The sequence below is a fragment of the Apis florea genome, unplaced genomic scaffold (genome assembly GCF_048593485.1).
Source record: "Apis florea isolate Af1SG1 unplaced genomic scaffold, ASM4859348v1 contig_3068_pilon, whole genome shotgun sequence".
NCBI lineage: Eukaryota > Metazoa > Arthropoda > Insecta > Hymenoptera > Apidae > Apis > Apis florea.
In genome coordinates this window covers 271,460-295,547 of record NW_028256700.1, presented here as the reverse complement: position 1 = coordinate 295,547, position 24,088 = coordinate 271,460, and the positions used below count along the sequence as shown (strand labels likewise).

At 46.0% G+C, this 24,088-nt stretch overlaps 1 protein-coding gene across 6 annotated transcripts in view; it reads right to left on the bottom strand.

Moving 5' to 3' along the window:
• Hr4 (nuclear hormone receptor 4) overlaps window positions 1-24,088 on the bottom strand; it is a 140,450-nt gene that overhangs the window by 13,993 nt on the left and 102,369 nt on the right. For 2 of the 6 annotated variants that reach the window (XM_086908121.1, XM_086908122.1), the window contains 3 exons: window positions 8,263-8,367; window positions 1,002-1,979; window positions 361-925 (listed from right to left, as the gene is read on the bottom strand). In XM_086908121.1, the coding sequence (XP_086764247.1) occupies window positions 361-925; window positions 1,002-1,979; window positions 8,263-8,362 (1,643 nt within the window). In that variant the 5' untranslated portion in view covers window positions 8,363-8,367. Of the gene's footprint in view, window positions 1-360; window positions 926-1,001; window positions 1,980-8,262; window positions 8,368-15,285; window positions 15,847-19,900; window positions 20,149-24,088 lie in introns of those variants that run through there. The other 4 variants (XM_086908124.1, XM_086908125.1, XM_086908123.1 and 1 more) reach the window with 3 other exon arrangements.

Here is a 24,088-nt window from a genome sequence, read left to right as displayed (position 1 = left end):
TTTCTCGGGATCGGTCGAACAGACATTGAAGAAACTAGCGCGAGCAACGATACCCTGTAGTAACCTTACCGACTAATCAGCCACGTCTCTTCCCCTCCACCTTGAAAGAAAACTCGAAAAGAAAGAAAAAAAAGGAAAGAAAAGAAAACCTATTTAATCGTTTATCCTTCAAAATTATCTCTTCTCCCCCCCCCCCCCCAATCGAGAAAAAGCTGCTTCCTCCTGCCGCACGAAAGGAGACATCTCGTCGACGAAAATATACGTGACGCGGTAACCTCGAGGAAACCGCATACATATATCCCCGTCCACGTTAGAACGCAAAGAACGGAAAGGTGAGAGTTCGTTGGAAGAATTTCTCACCCCTCGCACGTGATGATCCCGTAGTGGAGGCCGGTCGCCTTGTCCTCGCAGATCATGCATATCATAGGCGTCTCGTCCTCCTCGTGCTCCTGCGGCGGCATAGGGGGCGCGGGGGGCGCGACCGACATCGGCTGCGAGGCGGCCTCCGACTTCACCACCCCCCCGTTCCTCTCCCACGCCTGGCCGCCCGACCCGGACGCGGTCAGGTTGAGCGCCTGCATCTGCTGGGCGGCCGGCAACTGCGTCATGTCCCCGGCCCACAGCCTCTCCATGTTGAGCGGGGGCCCGGACGAGTAGGGGACCGCCGTGGCCGGCTTCCCCCTCGACTCCTGGCCGAGGTTGAGCAGCAGCTGGGCGGCCGACTCCTCGGTCGAGGAGCAGGACGCGGCCGCCGCGGCGGCGGCCGCGGTCGCCGTCCACGAGGCGGCCGGGGGCGGAACCGGGTCCAACGGTGGCGCCGACCAGATCATCGTCCGGACGCCGCCGATCTCGCCCATTATCACGGTGGGCGGTGGCCTCGGGGGTGCGGGCGCTGGCCTCTGCGCCGGCGGTTTCATCGTCTCGCCTGCAAAATTAAGAAGAAGGGAGGGGGTCGTGATTAATCCGAGAGAGGGTGAACGACGGTCGTCGTCGACGCTTACACGAGGAGGCCGCCCCTGTCGCGGTCGCCGCGGCGCTCGTCGAGGTTGCCCCGTTCCCGCTGCTCCCCGTGCTGCTGCTGCTGCTGCTGCTGCTGCTGCTGCTGCTCAAGCTCGTGGTCCCGCTACTCGTCGACGCGACAGCGACCGTCTGCCCGTAATTGACGGCGCTGCTGATCACGCCGTTGAGCAGCCTCTGGGTGGCGAACCCCTGTATACCGTTGTTCTGCGACCAAAATTGATGGTGGGCCAAGAGGTGGGGGGGCACCGAGGGCACTCTCGGTCTGAGGGGTGTTTGCTGCTGTTGGGCAACGCTCGCGCCAGGGCTCATGCTCTGGCTGGGGCTGTATTGGGAGGACGGGCTGCTCCGGTGACTAGGCTGGCTCGAGGTCTCGGAACGGCCGCCGCCACCGCTGCCACCGCCGCCTCCCCCGTCGAAAACCGAGTTGTCGGACTCCTCCTTGGTCTGGGCCGAGGACAGGTCGGCCTTCTCGGGGCTGTCGCTCCTCGAGCTCGGTTGCTCCATCGGGGTCGTGGACACCGTGGACTGGATCGGGGAGTAAGGCGACAGCCTGGTGGGTATGGTAGGCGTGCCGGAACGTTGTTGCTGTTGTTGTTGATGGTGTTGCGGTTGCTGCTGTTCCTCGACCACCCTGTACCCAACTATCGTGCCGGCGTCCGGGAAGACTGAGTCGGGGGAGGCGCGGTCCGAGCAGGGTGTATCCCGAGGGTGTTCCAAGCCGACGCTTGCCGCCCCGCGAACAGGATCCCGCGGCGTGCCCGGGCTCGGGATGCCAAGCAGATACTCGCTTTTCACTTTGACCACGGGGCAGCCCGGCGAGCCCGGCATGTTAGCCTCCGGCGACAGGGTCGAGGTGTCGGCCATGCTCTCCCCTGGAGCAGGAAAGTTTATGGGTGAAGGTGCGTCCGCCGGCTGGATCCCGAGCGGCGAGCCTGCTGATCCAAGGGATACCGGGGAGTCTGAGAAATAAGGCGTTGGTCTCACGTTTATACTCGATCGTACAATTGCACGCGTTCTCTAGACCTCGGGAAGGCCGCGATTCACCGTGGATGAGGCCCCGCTTCTCTCTCTTTCTTTCTCTCGTTCGTTCCTTCCTTCTCTCTCTCTCTCTCTCGCTCTCGCTCTCTGATCGCGACGACGACGACGACGACGACGACGACGACGACGATGATGGACGTGCGATTTCGCCGGAATTCGAAGCGAAAATAAGTCTGGCCCGACATCTGGCGGCGTGGTTCGTCGCTGTTCTCCGCGGTTGAGCAACCGGCCATCAATAACGATTATTGCGGTCCACCGATCGGCGCGCTCTTCGCGCCGGATTACGAAAGTTGGATTCCTCGGTGCTCGGTTCAACGATCCCGACGTATCTCCACGGATGGTTAATGGGTTTGGTCGTCTTTGAAAATGTTATTAATCATCGCGATAGACCACCGGCCACGCTTGCGCGCCGTGATTAATAACACGTAGTCCCCCGAGATCTACGCGCGGCCGCTTCTTTCGAAAGAGTCGCGGATTTCGCAGGAAAGGAGATCGAATAAATTTCCACCCTCTCTCTCTCTCTCTCTCTTTCTAGATTATGAGAAGAGAGAGAGAGAGAGAGAGAGAGAGAGAGAGAGAGAGGCGTGCTGTCTTCTTGGCGGGAAACTTTGGGCTCGTTTATTCCTTTTTGTTACGATTAGAAAGAAGAGGAGAAACGATCCTTTAACCCTTTCGAATGGACTCGACGAGACCATTTCCCTGCACGATTTCTCGAAACGGCTAATTTGAAACAATGATTTCGCAAGCGAATTAACGTATGCGTGACGAAGAAAGGAAATTTGTCGAATATTTATTGTTTCGCGCGATATTTTAACCCTTTTCCACTCGTCGTATACATTAGCAAATATATGTGTAATGTAATTACATTCCAGGTACTGTTGATTGGTAACCTTCTTAAATATAAATACGAGGATTAACAATGAAGCAATCGGCGAGATGCATTCTCGGGCAAGTGTGAAATGTCGTTCGATGTCTTTCATCTTTCTTATTTTATAGCAAATCTTACAATCCCAATAACATTCTATTATTCTTATTTTTCACCTCTGCTTATACACCTCTCTATCTTCGTCGCTGCCTTCCTTCCCTCAGCGAGTGGAAATAATTTATTCGTTATCGAAAAATCAAACTCATCTTCGAACAAACTTCATTCATTTCCAAAACTCAACAACTATGAGAATAATATTCTTCTATCTATAGCCACCGACTCGATCTAATTCGACGCGAGAAAATTTATCTATTTCCAGATATATTATTCCACGCTTCGCAAGATTCTTAACGAATAGAAATAATTTCGTTATTTCGAGAAATCAAGCTCGTGCTAATTGCTCGAACTAATTTCACAAACTTTGAGAACAATGTTTGATCTAATTTCGGATAAAAAAATCTAACCACTCGATTATTCTATACTTTATAAGATTACATAGGGATCTAGATTCAAGAAGCGATGTTTTGAAAGGATGAAACGTAAAGTAAATATCAGAGGGTCAGAGGGTTAATCGTTCCGTCAGGTTGAGGGAAGGGGAAAAAGGGGGAGAGGAAGCGTGTTCTCTCTTAATTCGAGAGAAGTAAAGCGCGACACTAGCGATACTCGTGTTCAGAGGAAAAGGATGTGGAAAGATTACGATTGTGTAGGTCAAGGAAGGAATGCAGTTGACAAGGCCGAGTTGCGATTGTAAGCTCTACCCCGCTCCAGCTACCAGTTTCCAACCTCTATTAATAGCGCCGATTATCCTTTTCCAGGATCCAACCTCGAATCGAATCTCTCGGATCGAGAATAAGTTCGTTCATCAGAGATCGTTCGTCAGAACAAGTTGACCGTGCGTTTGCAATTTTTAAACAATCTAATAGATCGATTGGATCTAAATTTTCGAATCAACTCGTTATTCGTCTTGGCGTGTTATTTGTCGGACGATCGAGCGCCCCCTTTTTTACAGCGTGGGATGCGTAAGAGAGAAACGAATAAAAAGAAATACGAAGGATTATATTAATCGAGTGTTTACATTTCTCTGGAAACGTAGCCGATCGATTTTTATCGTCGGCTTTCTGAACTGAAGCAACTCAAGATCGCGGCCGATCCTTTCCTCGAGCACCACACACAAAATGTTCACGCTGCCCGAGAAAGATCGTTGCTTCGTATTTTTATCGAAAAAAAAAAGAAAAGAAAAGAAAAAAAAATTGATAGAAACGAAATATCGACGCTACGTTTCCACAGATACTCTCAAGATGTGCAACAACTCCAATCGTTATCTCGTGCAGATCGAGAGGCAGTTAAAACCGAGAACTACTGTTTACCGAGTATCGAGGGGCAGCAGTGATAGGGGGCGGCCATGGCGAGGCGGGAGCTCAGGTAGAGGTCGACGTAATTTGGCGCGTGGCACGGACAGAGGCGGTGGTACGGCGCTACGCTCGGCGCCACTCTCAGATCGAACGAGTTCCAATTCAGCCCGCGGTGGAGATCGGGCGCGAGGAACAGCTCGTTCCTCGACGGCGGGTTCATCGTCCCGCCCAACCTCCCCGCGATTCTCCCACTTTCGGACGTCATCGATATTCCACGTCGTGCGTTCCTTCCCGATCGAGATCGGCTCTCCTCGTCCGCTCGATCCCCATTTTCGATCTTCTCCGCAAAAAAGAAAAGAAAAAAAAAAAAAAAGAAAGGAAAGTCGAAAGTGTGTATTAGGAAATATCCTCGATTCGTGGAAAACTTTTATCTTCGTATAATTCGTTTCGTTTGGAGTCCATCGAAGGCAGGGAAGAAGTTGGTCGAACGATTCTTCGAGGAGAAGGACGATGACGTTAAAACGCTCGAATATCACTTCCGTTCCGATCCGAGTTCGATCCTTGCTTAAATATCGTTGCTTTGTCGATATCGTTACGTTTCACACACGGCCTTGTCGCACACGTCACCTCGCCGTAATTGCGTCGCAATCGTTGGTATGACGTTGCACGCGCGGGCAGCCAGAAAGATCAATGATTCTCCTCGATCCTGGCGGACGGAGAAAGGGAGAGGTGGCGATTAACCTTCGAATTCGAAAAATTCGAGCGAAATTCGAATAGACGAAGCACGGCGAAAAATTATTCTTAACTTGATCCTCCTCGAGGATTCTCGTAGCTTCGTCGTTAGATTCCGAAGCTTCTCCTCAATTTCTCGAGCATCGGCTCGACGTTTCCCGCCAACGGCGGTGTCCGCCAATATAGAATAGGTCATCGATACGTATCGGTTTTTACGTTTTCGAGAAAAATCGATGCAGCTCGAACCACCTTCCCCTCCACCACGAAAAAGGAGGATCGAATGTGTTCGATCGAATCGCGACGAGGTTTCCTTCTCGAGAGGCCCGCTCGCGTGCTCGCACGAGTTCAGACGAAGCCGAACTAGCGCCGGTGCACGTCCGGGAGACCGCGTGGGTTGATATTCAACCCTGCTGCCGCCATCAACCACCCACTCGCCACCTTTCCTTCTCCCTCGCTCACCTTTCCTTTCCCTTCGCTTCTTTCCACCCCAACCGATCCAGTCGATCGGCGACCAACGATTCCGAGGGGAAGGGGTGTTCCTCGAGAAGAAGGACGGCGTAGAGGAGGTGATAAATAATAGAGGCGAGAACAGGGGTGGTAGATGAGTTTGTATCCTCGAGTGCTCTTCTCTTGGAGAGAAAGAGTTTTGCAAGTTTTTCTCGACCCTTCGCGTTTCCCTGCACGATTTCTGGTGAATTTGTTGAACGGTTTAAAACGATCTCCAAATCAACGTGTGAAACATTTATGTTTCGTTGTTTTATACGAAGGTAGGAAGAAACGAAATTTGTCAAAGTTTGTATTCGTTGTTTAGTGTGACGTATTTTAACAAATACCGAGATCGAAAAACTCGTGTCGAACTGATAACTCAACAACGACCTTCTACATTCAATTTCTCAACGAATAGAAATAATTTCGTTGTTTAATAACGACGAAAACAATATTTCTATCAACACTCTAGATCTAATTTCTAACCATTCGACAGTATATTATTCCACGCTTTATAAAAGTTTAGCAATCTATTATTCACGAAGCGATATTTAAAAAAAAAAGTCGCCGTTCGAATCGCCGCATTCGAGTGGTTGCCGTTGGAGCGCCAAACGGTTAAAGGAAGTTGAACCAGGTAGATTGTTAGAAAATCGATATTCCGTATATATATATATTATATAGGCGAGCGAGGAGGACGACACTGGAAGAAGAAGAAGAAGAAGAAGAAGAAGTTTGTCGTTTTCCTTTTATAAAATAATTTTTTTTACCGTTCGTATCCGTTCGAACAATGCCTCGACGGATGATTAGGAAAATGTTAAGGAATTTTTAAGAAATTTACGCGTGGTTGGAGAATCAAAGATGCGCGCATATTTCCTCGGCATTCCTCGAGCCACCAGCGTTGCGCAGTCCCTTCTCACGGATGCGCGTGTACGTACACGGCTCGGCCATAACGAAAATGCTAGTCAATTTTGTTGACACCGTTACTCGAATAAACTTGTGTCTATTTTGCTACAAGACCGACCAGGCCAACGTTGGAGGCGGTCCAGAAATTTTATTCCGACGTGGATTGTCCGCCGTTTCTTCGTAATAATAAATTTGTACGTATCCAGCCTTGGTTCTAAAACTTCGTCTTCTCTCGGATACCGCAATCATACCGACTCGTGTACACACATATATATATATATAGGCGTGCAAATAACTTCTTCCCAAACTTTTCTTCCAAACTCAACATTTTAATCGCATAAATCGGGTACAAGATTTCAGTCGTTCGAACTTTCTCAACGTTCGCCGTCTTCCAAATTAAAATTTCCAAATTTAAATCCTCGCTACGACGCTCTTTGAGCGTGCTCTCTCGCAGCCATTTGGCGCCATTTCGATAGCTTCGACGACCGATTTTCTATGCTGGAACGCAAAGAGTATCGCTTCGAATCGTTGCATTTCTGGATTTCTTGAAAACGAGAAATAAAAAATAGAAAATGAGAAATAAAAAAAAAAAGGAACTTATATGCACAATAATATACATTGTTACCATCAGATGGTAATATATCTTTGAGAATGAATAAAATCGAAAGAGTCAGAGTATTGGACTCGTTGAAAAAGTGGCTGGTTGTTAAAATTCTCGTATAATCTCTCATTATTTCCAATTATTGTTATCATTTTGAACGATTAATTATCAAAATCGAAAGCAACGAACGCGTAAATTTACGACAAGGGTTAAAACTGTTCACCCGTCGAAAGTAAGTTCGAATTCGGTTAGAGAAGTTACGAAGAGAAAAAGGAGCTTATTTGCACGCATGGTTGACGTTGCACAGATTATGAATGCACGAGGGAGTATTCTCGAGAGATCGGTTTCGAGCCAAGCCTTATTACACTCCCTCGAACGATCGATTTTGGATATCATCGAAATTTTAAGACACGACGCCCCCCCCCCTATTTCGAGAGAGACTCGGTGAGTAATAAGCCTCGATTCATCCAGGCCTCCTTACCTCTTGATGACAGTTGTGAAACCGGGGGTTATGAATAATTCCTGTGGTATGCATAGCTGTATCGGCCAAACATATTCATTTCTTTTTGACGTTAAGTAAATAAAGTTGCCCGAAATTTTCTTCGTATTACGCACTTGGAATAGAACGCACTTTCCTATTATTCTTACAGATTTTTCCCCTCGATTTTCTTCTCGACCGACCGGTCGCCTGTCGAAAGCGAATGGAAAAAAGAAAGAAAGAAAGAAAGAAAGAAAAATGTTCTGAAAGAGCGAAATCGGAATTAAGAAGCAATGGTTAACCCTCGAATTCGAATTATCGTCGAACGAAAAACAGGAATTGTTGGGCATCGATTTCAATTTTGGCTAAACGATCCAAGAACGAACCCGCGTGATCTCCCTCGCGATAACGATTTCCTGACACTGGATCCTGACTGATCGCCGTTCTTTATCGTTCGCGATATCATCGACGATTCTGCCGCGTTGTAATTAAAATGAGATTGATGCGAAGTCTTTGCACGTTGGAGGGAGAGAGAGAGAGAGAGAAAAAAAAAAGGAAAACAATGAACGAGGGGAACGTATCGATAAAATAGATCACGGTCGATAAATGAACGGTTTCACGATTCCTGTTCGAAAAAAAAAAAAAGAAAAAGAAAAAAGAAAAGAAAAGGTTTTCGTTGGATGTCGAGGAGAGAACGAGGGAGGGGGGAGGAAAATAGAATTCTTACCGTCGCTACTACATCGGGAGTCGACCTTCCTCCTTTTCAACTTGAGGTCTTGAAACAAGCTCATGTTGTCTAGCTCACACGGGCTGCTCGTAAGGGTCATAATTCCTGGGAACAGAAAGAAAGAAAGCGAAAGTGAGAAGAGAAATATAATATAAGCGGGATTCAATTACGATGTATTGTCGATGATCATGCTCCCTCTCTTATTTTAGAGAGAATTAATAAACAATGTTTGAGAGAGAAAGAGAGTTTTAAAAAAGAGGAATCGGCAAAGGATCGCGATCGCAATCGATGGAAACATCTTCATTAATCACGTCGAACGTCTGGTCACGTTTTCTCTTTCATTCTATATCACAATGATATATATATATATATAAACTGAATTCGCATCTTTCACGAATAATAACGCGATATGTTTTTCTCACTTTCGTGTTTTACGTTCTCCACTATCGTCCTATTTATTCATCCCTTTCGATAATCCCTAATACCATCACGTGATTGGCACTGAGAATGAATTGGCATTGGCAAAAAAAAAAAAAAAAAAAACGAACCGATCGATAATCGAGGGCGTCGATTTTTCCAAATACGAGCTTTGACTATTTACTTTTATCGCGATTGATAAAAATCCCGTTCAACTTCTTCGAATAGCGGGAAGATAACACTGGTTTCGAGAGGAAAAAAAAAAAAAAAAGGAAAAAAAAAAACAGATATCCCCGGTAAAAATTGCGAAAATTGGAAAGGTTACGTCATATACGTGAACTGGTGGCTCGTGGTTAAAAAGCGAGGAGCGACTTTCTCGTAGCGAATCACGTTGTCACTGCCCGATTCGACCGATTCGCCACCTTCCACGCGGCTTTCCCTTCTCGTTTCGAGAACTGGCGGGCTTCGTGTAAGAGACGCTTCTCGACTAGCCCCGGCGTGGAAGTCATCTCGGCCTGGCCTGGCCTGGAGGATATCGGCTATCGCAAAGAGAACGGGCTGGATGTGAAAGTACCACGTACGTGGATACGTACGTGTGTCGGACGCACGCGTTCGCGATTACGGCGAGCGCATAGTTCGCCATTAACCCCTCTTCAGCCAATAGCATACAATTGGATCGTTGCACGCCAGTATCTTTGAGCGGTGAAAAGATACGATTCGATCCTATCCTTGCCGAGAGGCGAGAGAATCGACGCAAGTTTTAACACGGGGAAAAAAGATTTCGAAAAGGAATGGAGGATGAAAAAAAAAAAAAAAGAGAAAGAATAATAATATTAATTTTCTTAGCGAAGGAAATTCTTTATTTAATTTTATTCGGAACGTTTGAAAAAGTGTACATCGCCTCGCGGACGAGTTCGAAAGCTGGAATAGGATCTCGTGTCGATTGGTGCACCAGGTCAGTTTAATAATAACTCGTCCAGAGTATCCTGATAATGATAAATCGCGTCTTATCGCTGCTGTTTGCCGTAATTAATGGCCGGCCAAGACGGGAGCCAGTTTTGCGCGAGAGAAATGGTCTATGACACACCATGGGTCGTTTTAATAAACGCCGTGTCGTAGATAATACAGGCCAATCGTATGCGAACGCCCGATTCACGCAACCACGCTGTAAACGCGTGTAACGTTTCGTCTCGAGTCCTCCATCCGCGATGCTGGAATAATCGACGTCAACGTCGACAGGTGATTTTTCTTGGGGCGAAGGAAAAGAAGGGATCGATATTAATTAAAAAAGAGGAGAAAAAAAAAATGTTTAACATCAACGTAGATGTTAAACGCCCTCGATCCATTTGTGATATATTCGGGATGGAAGATCTGGCAGACAGGGAAATTAGTGCAAATGTGTATATTACGTCGCGTGCCAACCGACGAACGATTGCGCAAGTTTCATCGAAAATGTTTGATCGGCGTAATGACGTCCACGTGACGTAAGCGCTTCATTTATGAAACACGTTCATTCTAAACGCATCTGTTGAACTCCGATTTATTCTCAATTTATTCGGCCCGTTTTATCTTCAACAATTTTGTGGAAGTTTAAATTTACGGACATACGATACCGATCGTTCACGCCTCTGGCTTCCAACCAAGTCGAGTTCCCTGTATGCCTTCGACTTAGGCAAATAATCGCGATTCGTAAAATCACGGAACAACTTTCTCTGTCACGTCAAATGCTCTTATTTTAAGCAATTTCTCCTACTCGCAACAGCTCGTGTCGAACTGTTGCAAATGCATAATGATTTTCCGTGTGATTTCCGCTTCGGCATAATTTGCGTTATATATACGCGATTCTAACGAAAATAGGACAAGCGTAAAATCAATTCCATAGTACGTTATTTCATTTTGTTTTATTTAAAGCCTGTCGACGAATCTTCCGTATATAAATCGGAACGATCGATGGAAACGACGAGATATTTTTCAATCGGTCGGACGAAAATAAAAGAAAAAGAAATAATTCGATTACAAGGAAATATACGTGGAGATTAGACGCGAAGGCGTGCAAGTGCACGGCTAATCGCGTTTCGCGTTGGTTAGGATAGTCGATCAAACGGCGACAATTTAAAAATATCGATGCTGCATGCGTATCCTAACCTATATTTATCGTCGAAACACGATTTTCGTTTCGCAGTTGTTTCAAGTTAATTTGCAAGAATCATACGCCAATTACGAATCCCGATAATTGTGACGCCACTCGATCGCGATAGCTGTTGAAACGTCTATTCAATTCTTCGTAGTGGCGTAGCGAGCAAACGCGAACGCGGCTGAAACAGGAAGTTGAGAAAGCAACCTCGTTGGCCACGATCGAAAAGTACTGGAAGCATCGAGAAGCAGTACGTAAGTACGTAATTCGCATTTCGTTCGCGAAACTCCGCAATGTATCGACACTCCGGTCAAGTGCAGCGAACTTTCGCTGGAAAAACTAGGCACGACGTTGTGAACGAGGCTTAAATCAACTTAGGAGAGCCACGTGGGCGAGTGTGTGCGTGGTGAACGTGTGCAACGCCAGATGGCGTTTACGTGTACCATTACACGGACGAGGCGCATCCAGAGGTAGAGAGGCGCGGGTGCGCATGTGCACGCGCATGCGCATACTTCCATATACTTCCACCGCTCACAGTTGCACGCACACACTCACGTTAGTCGGCACTGAGCCGGGTATATACGTGGTGCATTGGGGTCCTTGCTCCCTGGCGTATGTGGGTCAGCAGTCTCACACACGCTACTATTCTTGCGTAACCAATGCATGCATACGGCCGACAGCTGCCGCCACTGCGGCGTGCACATGCACACACCGAGACGGAAAGTGCAGCCAATGCACTAACCTACGGTCTCTTCTTGAGAGGCCGCCGGCGATCTTGTTGTGTATACCGTGTGTGTGTGTGTGTATGTCTGCGCCTCTGTGCACCGGGCTCAAAGCCACGCAAGCTCTCGCTATCTCGGCCAAGCTTTTTCGAGGTTCTCGCGCTTTACCTCGATACTCGTGGTATTTGCTTCATTAAACGCGACGCTGTCCTCGTAAGGAGGAAGAGGGAGCGCGAGAGCTTTCCAGATATATCGCTTTTTCTTTTTTTCTTCCCTCGGCTACTTTTTTTTCCCCTCCCCCTCGACGTACACGCGATTTTTAATTGAACCTAGAAAGTTCGATGATCGAAAAGTTGTGTTATATTATATAGGAGTTAGAAGCATGCTTCGGATAATAATCAAGAATCGTATAATAAAATTGTATTTCGATACGACAATATTTTCTTTAAATTACAGATATAACGTAAAATTGATTTTAATCTCGAATAAATTACGTATTTATAATAATAATAATAATAATACGAAAAAGAAAAATGTTCAATTCAATAAAAACGTATTTAACGATTTATAAATCACGATTCGATTCATTAGAAATTACAAGGAAGATCATTTGTATTGACCAATTGATTTTATTAATCGTACTGTACTTTGTCGTTTCGTACTTTGTATTCCTGTTTTATTTAGAACACGATAGAATAGTATATGACAATCAGCTATATTTAAAATGTTTACTATATCAATCAACTCAGAATTTATATAACGAAAGGTTAGACATTTCATTTTACATAACAGGAAAAGTAAAAATATTTTTTCGTTCTACGAAATACATTTCCCCCCTCTGTTTCGCTATTTTCTCCAGTGTCGCGTAAACGGGATAATTATTTTTGAAAATCCATTTCCTGGCACTCGTAACAAGAATGTAATCGTAACAGGAAACACGTCTTACGTAATCCATCGCGTGGCAAGTGAACGAAAAGCGAATTAATATTCGATCGAAGTTTTCGATGCATCACCTTGATGAATCGCCTTCGAATCGACTCGAGACTTTATTACGTCAAATATCCCGAACTCTTTTTTCCCCGATATTAAAAAATCGCTCGCACAGAAACGAAAGAAGAAAAGGCGGAAAGGGCGTGAAGAAGAAACTCGTGAAACTCGTTCTCGCGAATAGAAAACGTTGCCGTGTTTCGATTCTCCGTGACATATTTCCGGCGAGTTAGGTACCATCATGACGAATCTAGTGAAACGAGCCGCGTAATTTCACGTAGCTAGATTGAACCGCCTATAGGGGCCGCCGATGGTGAAAGTGACTCTCCCACGCCATGACATCCTAGATCTACAACTCCCCCCCTTCGACCGTGTCCGACTCCTAGCCGCCCCTTCCTCTCCTCCTTCTTCACCGTTTCTTTCCTTCTCGCTCGTTCGCTCGCTCGCTCGCTGCCGCCACGCGATTGGCCGCCACCGCGTCGTGCCACGAGGAAACGAATTCTTGACAATGGTAATGAGTCGCGGATAAAATAATGCCTCGAGCACGGGACCAGGAAGTATCGCGGCCCATCACGGTGATTATTTAGGAAACCCAGGATTGGATTCGTGTACGAGTTCACGAGTAGGGAAGAGCAGAGCACAGAGCACAGAAAGCTTCGAGCCGCGGAGAAAGTTAACAGTTTTACCTGTCGCGGGATTTCCAATCTAGGAGGAGGGGGGGAGGGGGGGGGGAGAAGAGGAGGAAACGCTTTACGATTATCGCTCGAGATAACACCCGTTCGTTTGGAATCGAACTTCTTTCCGAATCTTCTTTTTGCTTTCTCCCCCCGAGAATTTTTTTCTCATCTTACGAAGAAAAGGGATGCACATTTACATCGTATCGTGCCACGTATGACGTAGTTTCGCACTTTATCACCGTGTGCCGTTATATCTGAGAAAGGGGGGGAGGAAAAAAGGAAAAAAACGACTTATCAGGCTTATCAGGCCGAGTCCTCACGGATGTGAAACCCCCGTGTCCACCTTCGAACCGAGTTATCGCAGAAAACGAAACGCATAACGGTAGAACGGCGTGCAATGTGGGAAATTTTACAATTTTACTGCGACTCGATCCGGGTTGCGCGTATTTAAAAAGCTTCCCGTTTTTCCCATTACCCCGAACTATTCTACTCGAACGGTAAAAGGAAAAAAAAAAGGAATCCCGGCGAAACGCTTCGAAGGAGTTGGATCGAGATCCGCGTTCCTTCCTGGTGGCGCAAAAAGAGGATTCTCGATCACCGGCCACGCTCACCGAACTTTCTTTTTCGCGTGGAGAGAAGAGAGGGGAGGAAGGGAGAGACGAAGAGGAACACCGCACTTCCTCGAGCGTTATCTCGAAACAAGCTGGATCGCTCGCAAGGTGTTATCGCGTACGAAGGAAAGTTCTCTCTACCGTTAAACCATGTCTCCTCTGAACAACTTTTTCTCCAAGAAAAATCCAAAAATTGGAAACGATGGAAAATAAATATAGGCTTAGGAGATTAAGCTAGATTCGTTCGAATATTTTTCTTAATGGAAGGAAGCGATAGTTAGTCGAAGGGTTCGCCAGCGCCACGAAACTGGATCGAGAAATTTCTCTCTCTGCTCGACGTTATAAATATTCCTGCTTAATTTTTTTTCTCGTCGCCGGAGGAGAAGGAGAAAGAGAATCGCGCGTGTCGGATATTCGTGAATCGGGCACAAGCGGCGAGAAACGGTTAGTGAGAGTCGGAGAGGCCCCCCTCCCCCCCCCCCCCCCCCGGTACGTTGAACCTCCGCAGTGAAAGTTTCTATTATACCACTGGCCTTACCTTACTTTTCCTACGGCAAGCTCTGCCGTGTTGTGTCATAAGTCGACGAGCGGGTATCGAAATTCGTTCCATCGCCTACTCCTCCGTTCAACTTTCAGCCGAAACCTATCGACGCGTTTCGATTTCCTTCCTCTCTTTTCCTTTCCTCTTTCATTTTCGAGAAATCATCGAGCGAATTTCGTTCCAGACATTTCCCCCTCCCCCCTCTTAATTTTCCATTCGATCGAATTTGAAAGATCTGGAATCGAAACGCTGGCGAAATATAAACGGATCGTGCGAGAAATGTTGGAACAACTGCTTCACCGTACGAAACGAACGATTTCGTCGGATCAGCGCATAGCTGATCCTCGAAACGTTGCAACACAACACAACGTGGCCGTGTTGTGTGTCGAAACGAAAGCGGGAAGAAGGCCTGTTGGCGAGAAAGAAAAAGCGGAAAAAAAGAAAGAAAGTTGCAAAATCAGGAGCAAAACTCCTAGGAGCCCCGTTGCTTTCCGTCTCGTTCGATCCAAGTCGTAGTGGAAAAACTCGATGCATCCCGATCTTTCTATTTCTTTATTCTTTATTCCCCCCGAAAAATATGGCGAAAAATCGAGTAATTCTAATCCTGCGGAGGGAGGGAAATTACGCAACGAGAATTCTATTCTTTAACCGGTGAGTAAATAAGAGAGATTTGGCCCTCGTTTCGAGCAGACGGATCGCAGAATAAATCCTCTCGATTCCGCGTACACGCGGTCTCTCGCCCGATTTACAATTATATCGGCGAGGCGTGCAATTGTGAAATCCAGTTCCAGTGTTATTGACCCGGAGAATCGCACGACACCTGCCACTTTGTGGAAAACTGAAATTCCTAAAGTTCGTTTTTCCGCGAAAAAACAAAATTCGCTCGAATCTCGTTCGAGGGTTAAAAATAATCCAAAAATGGAACAAGTCCTACCTATGTGACGACCTTGCAGAACACTCATCTTCGCGCACATGATACACGTCACGATCAACGGGGAATCCTTCCTATCCAATATCCATAAAACTCCGTGATATCAGCCGACGATCAACGATCGTGGAGCGTGGACGCTGGGCGCGGGGGAGAGCCGCGGCATGGATCACCCGCTCTATAATTAAACACACAACGTAACGGTTGCACGGTTGAGCGGCGCGCTCGAATAATTCGTCTCATCCTTCGAGATCCACATATTTCTCACGAGTCGTGTAAATCACTTTGGCCGGAGCCCGGCCCAAAATCGAGATCCCGACGCTCGCCACCGCACGATTCATCGCTGCCGGTTTTTAAAAATAGAAGACAATGCCTTCCCTCCTCGGCGAGGGAATCTTTGTTCGCGTCGATTCACTTTGATAGGTTGTGTTCGAGGGAACAACAACAAGAAGAAGAAGAAGAAGGGGGGCCGGAAGAGAAGAGGCGAGCGACGAAAAAAACGGACGCACGCACGCACGGAGCGCGGAGGAGCCTCGAAGTGAACGCCTCGCGCAGCCCAAAGTTTTTGGGGCAGCCAGTTGTGCGGGCCACGCGATCCACCGAACTCGTGGATCCGCCGAGTTGGGTGGCGACGGTGGTGGTGGTGGCACCAGTGACCTCGATACCAACCGAGGCCCTCCAATCCAAACGCCCAATGCCAAAAACTCGTATAACGCGGGAACTTTCACTCTCTCGAACCTCTTCTTCGCGATACCCAACACTCGATACTCGAGACACAATCGGCCGGATTCCGATCTTTCACCAAGATCCCTTCGCGATATGTAACTCTATGATACGTCGCTACTCGCCAACTCTACAATTCACGATTCTCGCAGATCACCCTGACTTACGTTCTTTCTTTTTTCCTTTTTTTTTTTCTTCTACGAAAATTCAACGAGATTCCAACCGATCGAAAACTTTCACCCAGGAAGAGAGAGACCGATCGAGGGGGACGGGCAATTTGTCGTCGAATTGTCGAGAGAAAAAGAAAATAGCGAGAGAAGGAGTGTAATCCCGCACGGATCGTGAAGAAGAAGAAGAAGAAGAAGAAGAAGAAAAAAAAAAGAATTGCACCGCGTTCGTTACGAGATTACGTGTACGATCGATCGACGCGGAAGAGTCCGTGTAAAATCGTCGATTAACCCCGCGCGTGCTTACGTGAGCGCGCGCTCGAAACGAGGGGAGGGGAGGGAAGAAGGGGGGGAGAGAGAAAAATCGAGCTCCAAATAAAGAACCGGCGAAGACGAGCAGCTCCTCTCTCGTCACCTTTTCTTCTTGTTGCGATTTCACTTTCGATCGCCGCTTTATTATACATCGCCATCATACCCGAGATAATTGTGCGTCCGATCTTGTGTCGGTGTCGCGCATCTTCGTTCGAGAAAGGCGAATTGAGAGAGAGAGAAAGAGAGAGAATTGGCTGGGTCGGTTGTTGGTGTTTCGCTAAAGTAACCGATAAGAAAGTAACGAAAGTTGGGTCGGATGAAAGTTTCTCTCTTTCTTCTTCGTTCTTTTTCTTCTTCTTCTTATTCGCGAACTTCCTCCACCCTGTGTTTGTTTGTTTGTTTGTTTATTTATTTAATTCGGGATGAGAAAAATCCATCGAGACTGGCAGATATAAATATAACTTTTCGTATCGTCTGTATGCTCGACGCGGGACAACACTAATTTTATTTTAACCCATCAGCCTATTACCCAACAGCCAATTAATTTTCTTCCGCTTCCTAATGTTAACCCGCTCGTTGCCAGGACCAAATTACGTAATTTCGTTTCGTACCGTCGTTTCCCGAATGTTTGCGTTCATCTACAGTTAGCTTCGATTGCGAATGTATTCAATTTTTTGTTCCGAGAGTGAATAACAGTAACAAAAATTGGCCTTTTACGTAATAAATTCCATCCATTCCAACTTTTTCTCTTTCGATTAATACAAAACGTTTCACATTAGAAACGTTAATTAAACGATAAAAATACACACGTGCTTGCGCGCAACACGTTTGGCAGCGAAAGATACGTCGAACGATTCGGACAATATCCCCGTTATAATTCTACAAACTTACTTTAGCTGGCATTTCGTTAGCCAGTTAATAAAAAAAACAACAACAAATTCGTTATCGAAGTTGTTAAAGAGAGATGAAATTATGGAAGCGACGAAAGTAAAAGTACGAGAGAGGGACCTTGCTGTTTGTCGTCATCGCACATGACATCGAATCCTCTTTCTGCCCCCCCACTCCTCCCCCAGTCATCCTCCCCCCTCTCCCCCCGCCCCGCCCCGCCCGTCCTCGCACACGTTTCGGCATACCGGTTTTTCGGCCCGCCTCGAAAACGACACCATCTTACAGGAAGATCGAACTCTTGGTGAAAACCGCGTCCTTCGTGGAACAGGGTTACATTACGTCACGCGTGTCACGTTATCGCTGTCCGCGTTTCACCGCGTGCACTTCGATCTCGATTTCGACGAGGGATTACGGCCTACGACGATGCGCGGCGATTCGTCGAGAGAAAAAAAAGAAAAAAACAAAAACGAGACGAGACTCGTTTTCTCTCTTTTCTCTTTTTTTCTTTTTCTTCTTCGCTCGATCAAAGGGCGGATTCGTTGTCCGCGAATCGACAACGGAGGAGCTGGTCGGTTACACAGAGGCCGCGTCGGTTACGCAATGGCCGCGCGAATGATGAACTTTTACATTTAACCACGGTGTAGTAACTTTGTGCGTAGGAATGTCGGCTAGGTAAACCGGCTTACGGATCACGACGAACGTAAAGGAATTTAAATTTTCTTACGATATTGCAGTAGACTTTATACGAAGTGAATGGCTTCGCTTCACTACCGTCGAGTAACCGTATCGAATGTTGTTCCGTGAAGTACAATCTTTTTCACGGCGAGATATACATATATATATATATATATATATATATCTCTTTTCATCTCAACGACACAGGCCAACTAACTCGAGAAATACAATTCAAACGTGCAAGAATAATCGATATATCTAAACGAAACGGTCAATTTTAACCGTTTCTCAAGAATTCTATCTCTGTTCCCCTCCTCCCCTCGAAAAGTGACCTCGAAATAACCATTCTTCCCCTCTCCCCACGAGGAGGAATACCACTACCCATTTCCCAACCCATCTCTTCCTCCGCATAATCCCCAAAACAAACAACAACACGCCCATCGCACACAATCCCGGTACCACCTGTTATACCCCTTTATCGATTGCGAGAGACCTGTCCCCCCCCCCCCCCTCGCTTCCTCCATGCTCGATTCACGCGCCCGATTCTCTCGTTCCACGAGGGGGGGGGGGAGGCAAGGAGAGGAGGGGAGGGGGGGGAAGGGGAATAAATGGAAACAAACAATCGGTCCCCGATACCCGATCGATCGTGCGAACGTTTCGAAAAATCGGCGGGGACGGAAATTTTCTCCTCGAAGTTTTTTTTTCTCCTCGGATCGAGGCTAGAGAGGACGGATGGCGCTGTTAGAGGCGCGTATTCGTAACGCGGCGGTGTGGGCAGCGCTGCAGTCGTTCGTACCAGCGCGTTGCGAGCGGTCGGCCATGGCATACTTACCGATGTCAATCACACCGGCAGGCATGCACCCGGCCGCCCGTGTTGTGTTGGTGCGCACGCACACGCGGTCCAAGACGCGCATCGACGCGCTCGGCGATCGGATCGAATCTCCTAGCTTGGCTCCTCCGTCGCCCTTTAACCCGTGCAATTTCCTCGACCATTGGTATCGCAGCTGCGGCATCTAAGCCGTCTGAACTTGGTCTGACCCGTTGCTGCGCGCGCCACCGACCCGTTTCTCGCCAACGGTCGAAAAATTTCGAAGGGCGCCTCTGGACCGTGACCATCGGCCAATAATCGACCGATAAAAACGAATTCGTGGAAACATCGACGATCATCGAACGCTGTGTCACGTGTTTATCGATGCTTTTTTTTCTTTTATACGTATATATATATATATATATACTACATATATTTTTCTTTCTTTCTTTGTTTTTTTCTTTTCTTTTCTTTTTTTCTCCTATTCTTATCTTTCGACCGAGAAGCGAGATCGCTGCTGTCGCCTGCTTACGATACGACACGATACACGATTCGTAACGTATATTTATTCTTATTGCGCGTGTAACATCGAACTCGGCCCATTTATTTTTCCAGTCCAGTTAGGTATCCGGACGAGGGATGGTTCGACGAAGGTGAGATCCGTGACTCGGCCGAAGTTTTTAATTTCGAAACGTTTTCGAGTCTCCATTCGTCTCGGATCGGACGAAGATTCCGTTTAATGGTTTTAAATGGGGGGGAGGGGGGGGGGGACGGGGAAAGAGATCATTGAGAGACCGTGATCGATATGTACGATACAAGGTGAGTCAATAAAAATAGAGATGTAGAGGAAAATATACGGAGAGGAATTGTACGACTAGGTAGTTTTTTTTTCCCTTCGCTTCTTCTCCTTTTCTATACAAAACACTTTGTCTCCGTGCGTTTCGATGAGTGTACCTGATGCGAACCGTGTTATATTTCTTTCGATCGAATATAAGTGTAACGATTTAAGGAGTTTATATTATAAATAGGAAATTCTCTATTGACTCACCCTGTATTAATAGCAGTGTAGTCTTGCACTGGTCGCACGTTCCTAGACCGCTTTGTTTCCCGGCAGACCTTATTCCTTCCAGGAGGGACGGATAATATCACGCGCTTAGTCACGTTTCCCAGTGATACTTGGCGCCATAATCACCGCAACTTGGCAAAACCGTATGTAAACAACACTGCTACGTTTCGGTAAATAGTTATTGATAGTGCGTAACTAGCCTTACTCCGCGTTTTCTTCGAAACTGTGCCAATAAACACACGGTCCGTTCTCACTTCCCAACAATACCTACTCTACTATTATTATTATTATTATTATTTTTTTTTCGAATTTCAAAAAAAAAAAAAAATAAAAATAGAGAACAAACACTTTTCACGTTTTTTTTTACCACGGTACGGAATGCACGCCTCGTTAACGTTACAAATATTTTTCCGACTGTACAGTATAGAAAATTTCAAGTATTCTCGATGAGGTCATTATTGCGTTATTATCCTTGGACGGCGAATTAGATACAAGTTCATACGTCACTTTGCGTTTCATTGCCAATTAAACTTGTCGATACGCGATATACGGTGTGTATTGTTTTTGCAAATATTCGTTCATTATCAAAGAATAATATTTCTTCTTCTCTCGGTGCGGAGCGCGCGATGTAATCTCGAATGATATTTTCTACATGGCCACGGTTGTTCCCGCTCCTCCAATAGCATTGAACAAGCTTCGTTAAAAGGAGAAGGAGAGAGAGAGAGAGAGAGAGAGAAAGAAAGAAAGAAAGAAAGAAAGAAAAAGCGAATCGTTAATCGACGATCCAGAGTCCGTGATCTTGATGGAATTTCCTTCGAAGACGAAGATCCATCGAGCTCGATCGCGCGGCGTGTATCACGAGATGTCGGAACGACAACTCGCGAGTGTATAATAAGTGCAATGTTGTAAGGCCAGCTAACGTCCGTGAGAATCGACCTCAGAGAGTAATCGCAACACCGCGTGTCATCGTGTTCGTTCTGCGCTGGGCACAATTCCGTTTAATCGATTCTCGGTTTACTTTCGTACTAAATCTAATTCCTTAAACGATACGTTCTTTCCATTTTCTTTTTTTTCTTCTTAAAAAAAAAAAAAAAAACCTATCCTAATTTTTTCGCCATTAAAACTCACTCTTGTATATATGTATAAATTTTACCACAACTTTACTCTTTAAATAATAGTATTCTTGGAGAGAGAGGAACGATTTCTATTTTTTTCTTCTTTTCCCTCTCCAATTTTATTCACTTTCTTCGAAGAAAGCGAATAAGGAAATCTCTGTTCTTTCTCGGCTCGATGACCGGGACTAATGATCGATCGATCGAACTCGAAATGGTGGAAAAGGTTAGAACCTTTTCCTATATCCCTCGCCTCGTTGTTTCCAGTCACGAACGAGTGTGCAGTGTCATGCACCTTTCGAGGGAACGCGTTTTCTCCCGAGTCGAATGGCGGCTGGGCATTTCGAATACCGGTACTCGCTCACTGCACGTGTCAGGGTCAAATGACATCATTCCGACGCAAGGATGTTCGTGATGGTGCGCCGACGATTTCTGTCGTCGTAATTCATCCCGTCGATCGTCCATGCTTCTGGCAACGGCTAGGAACAACCGCGGAATCCTCTTTAAACGATCATTCCCCCTCCCCCCGTTTCGTTTCGTGCTTCTCTTTTTCTTTTTTTTTTTTTTCTTTTCATTAATCGCGCCTGTACGATTGCTAGCTTCTCTGCTTCGTTCAAAAAATCGTTTAACGTTAAAATTCTGAGCTAATTTCGGCTTGGGATGGAGAGATGTATTTTTTCGTGATCGAATCGATAGAGAGGATTGGAGAAATACATAATATGGAAGAAAAAACCGTGTTTTAAACCGCTCGATTCCTCGCTCCATCGATCGCGTTATAAAGATCTTTCGTTCTTCTAATCCGTGGGGATAGTGGCATAGCAAAGCTCGCACTCCTATTTCATTGGTTAATGAGTCACAATAAGGTCGACCACTCGTTAAGTCATTTTTCTTCTATGTGCAAAAGCGACATTATACCATCGGCAGTATCGGTAGTATCGATGGTAGTAGACGAATAATGCATTATTCACGACATCGATTCTGTGCCGATCACACAGGTTTGTTATGAATCGCCGCGTTTTTTTTTCCCCTCCCTCTCCCTCCCTCCTACGTTCTCCCTTTTTTCCCCGCCGCGCGAGCGCGAAGCCAATGAAAAGAACGGCGGCGAGATAAGTCGGTTTGCCCGGCGAGCGTAGTTTCTCGCAGGTATCGGGTGGATGATGAAACACGGCTGGTGTTTTTCGTAAGCTCGTTTTCCCGCGAAAAGAAAAAAAAAAAAATAAATAAATAAATAAAAAGGAATCGCGAAGGATTTGTTCGTAAGCTTTTCGACCGAGGAATAATAAAGGGAGAGATGATACGTGGCGCGGGAAGTAAAAGGTTCGAAATCAAAAACTTTTTTTTTTTCTCTTCAAATGGAATCGCATTACATCCGTGGAACGGGATCGTTTCTTGACGAGATTACGAGTCGCAACGAATGGGAATCACGCTCGTCGAGAATTCGGTCGATAACATCGCGCGCTTCATCGGTTGGTACAATAGACGTTACGTTGACGTTATATATTAGCGAGACCTTAGCGAGATCGCGTTGCTTCGGATATACGAAAGGCAGTGAAGTTGGTGGATGCAATGCCGTGATTACTGGCCGGTATATTTAGTTCGAGATTGGCATAGGTCGCGAGGAGTCTGCTAGTTGTTATCTATTTTCTACGCACGTGGCCTCTATAGGCCGAGATCTAGCCGGTTATAATCGGTGACACGGGCGCGACGTAAGAAACACGTTGGTCACGTTCACGTAAGGATAAGGTCTCTTTTACCGAAACACGCAATCTTTTTCATTCGCAAGGATCGAATAATATTCGTTTCCTTTCGAGACGAGATTTCCTTCGGACGAGATGACGACGAGTGTGCGAGAATCAATTTCGAAAGCGGTTGGCAACGGTTTAGAAACAGAATTTATTAGCACGATAATGTATCGAATAATCGATCGATAATCAAGCATTTCGATCGTTAAATCTCGCTCCACTTTTATGCTACCTTTATCCTTGTATTAATTGATACAACGGATTAATTGAACAGTTTAATGCTTTTTTAAAAAGAAGGAAAAAAAAAAAAGAGAAAAAAAAGAAGATCAATGAGAAATCAATCGTGAAATCGAACGGAGAGAGCGATCGTTGATGATTCGTTGAAGGGAAAGGTCATGGTACGATGTGAAAAGTGCGACGGATACCGGTGTGGTAGATGCGGATCGTAGTACGCATGATTCGACTATAGTGGAGCAGACTGGCTGCACGTAACGTGCATTCGTATATACGTTGTGCCCGACCTATCGCAAACTCCGTCATCGAGAGAGGGCGCGCGCAGAGTGGCGAGAGGTTATGTTAGGTTAGGGACGTCACCAGCTACTGCGCTCATCCGCCAGAATAACTTTAAGCGGGGTTGCACAACTCTAGTTCCCGCCATGTGGCGCGTGCTCCTTACTTAGCGTGCCTTTAACCGTCGCTACTAACACCGTGTGCCTTTGCATAAACGCGTTCCGCTATTTATTTTTGGCTTATCGCCTCGAAATTTTTTTACCATCGGCTGTTGACACCGACTGTTTCATCGATCGAATCGGTCAATTTTATTCCGAAAATTCTCTATCGCGACGCCACGTCGTTATCGCGATAGAATTGTTGTTTCGAAGCGTGTGTGAATTTTTTCTTTTTCTCTTTTTTTTTTTCTTCAGATTGCGAAGAATTGAAAAAGAAATTAAACGGGGATTTTTTTCTTCATTTCACATTTTGCAACGAATATTTCTGCACCACGTAATATATGTATATTTATATATTTTTTGCACATTTAAGTAAACATCGTTGATCTAATTATTTTTTTGCTAGTTGTATATGAAATAAGATGATTCATCGCGTACGATCGTATTTAGAAACGCGTAAGAAATTATATTTATAAACGGAATAATCTATCGCGTTAGATTCGTTTCGATATCGATATTATGGAAAAAGTTAGGTTATGAAAATTGGATTAGATCGTGGGTCGATCGCTCGATGGAGAAAAATTAAGAAACGAGCAAGTTTATACTCGTCCTTCTCCTAGATTCGTCACTTCGCGAGTCACACTTAAG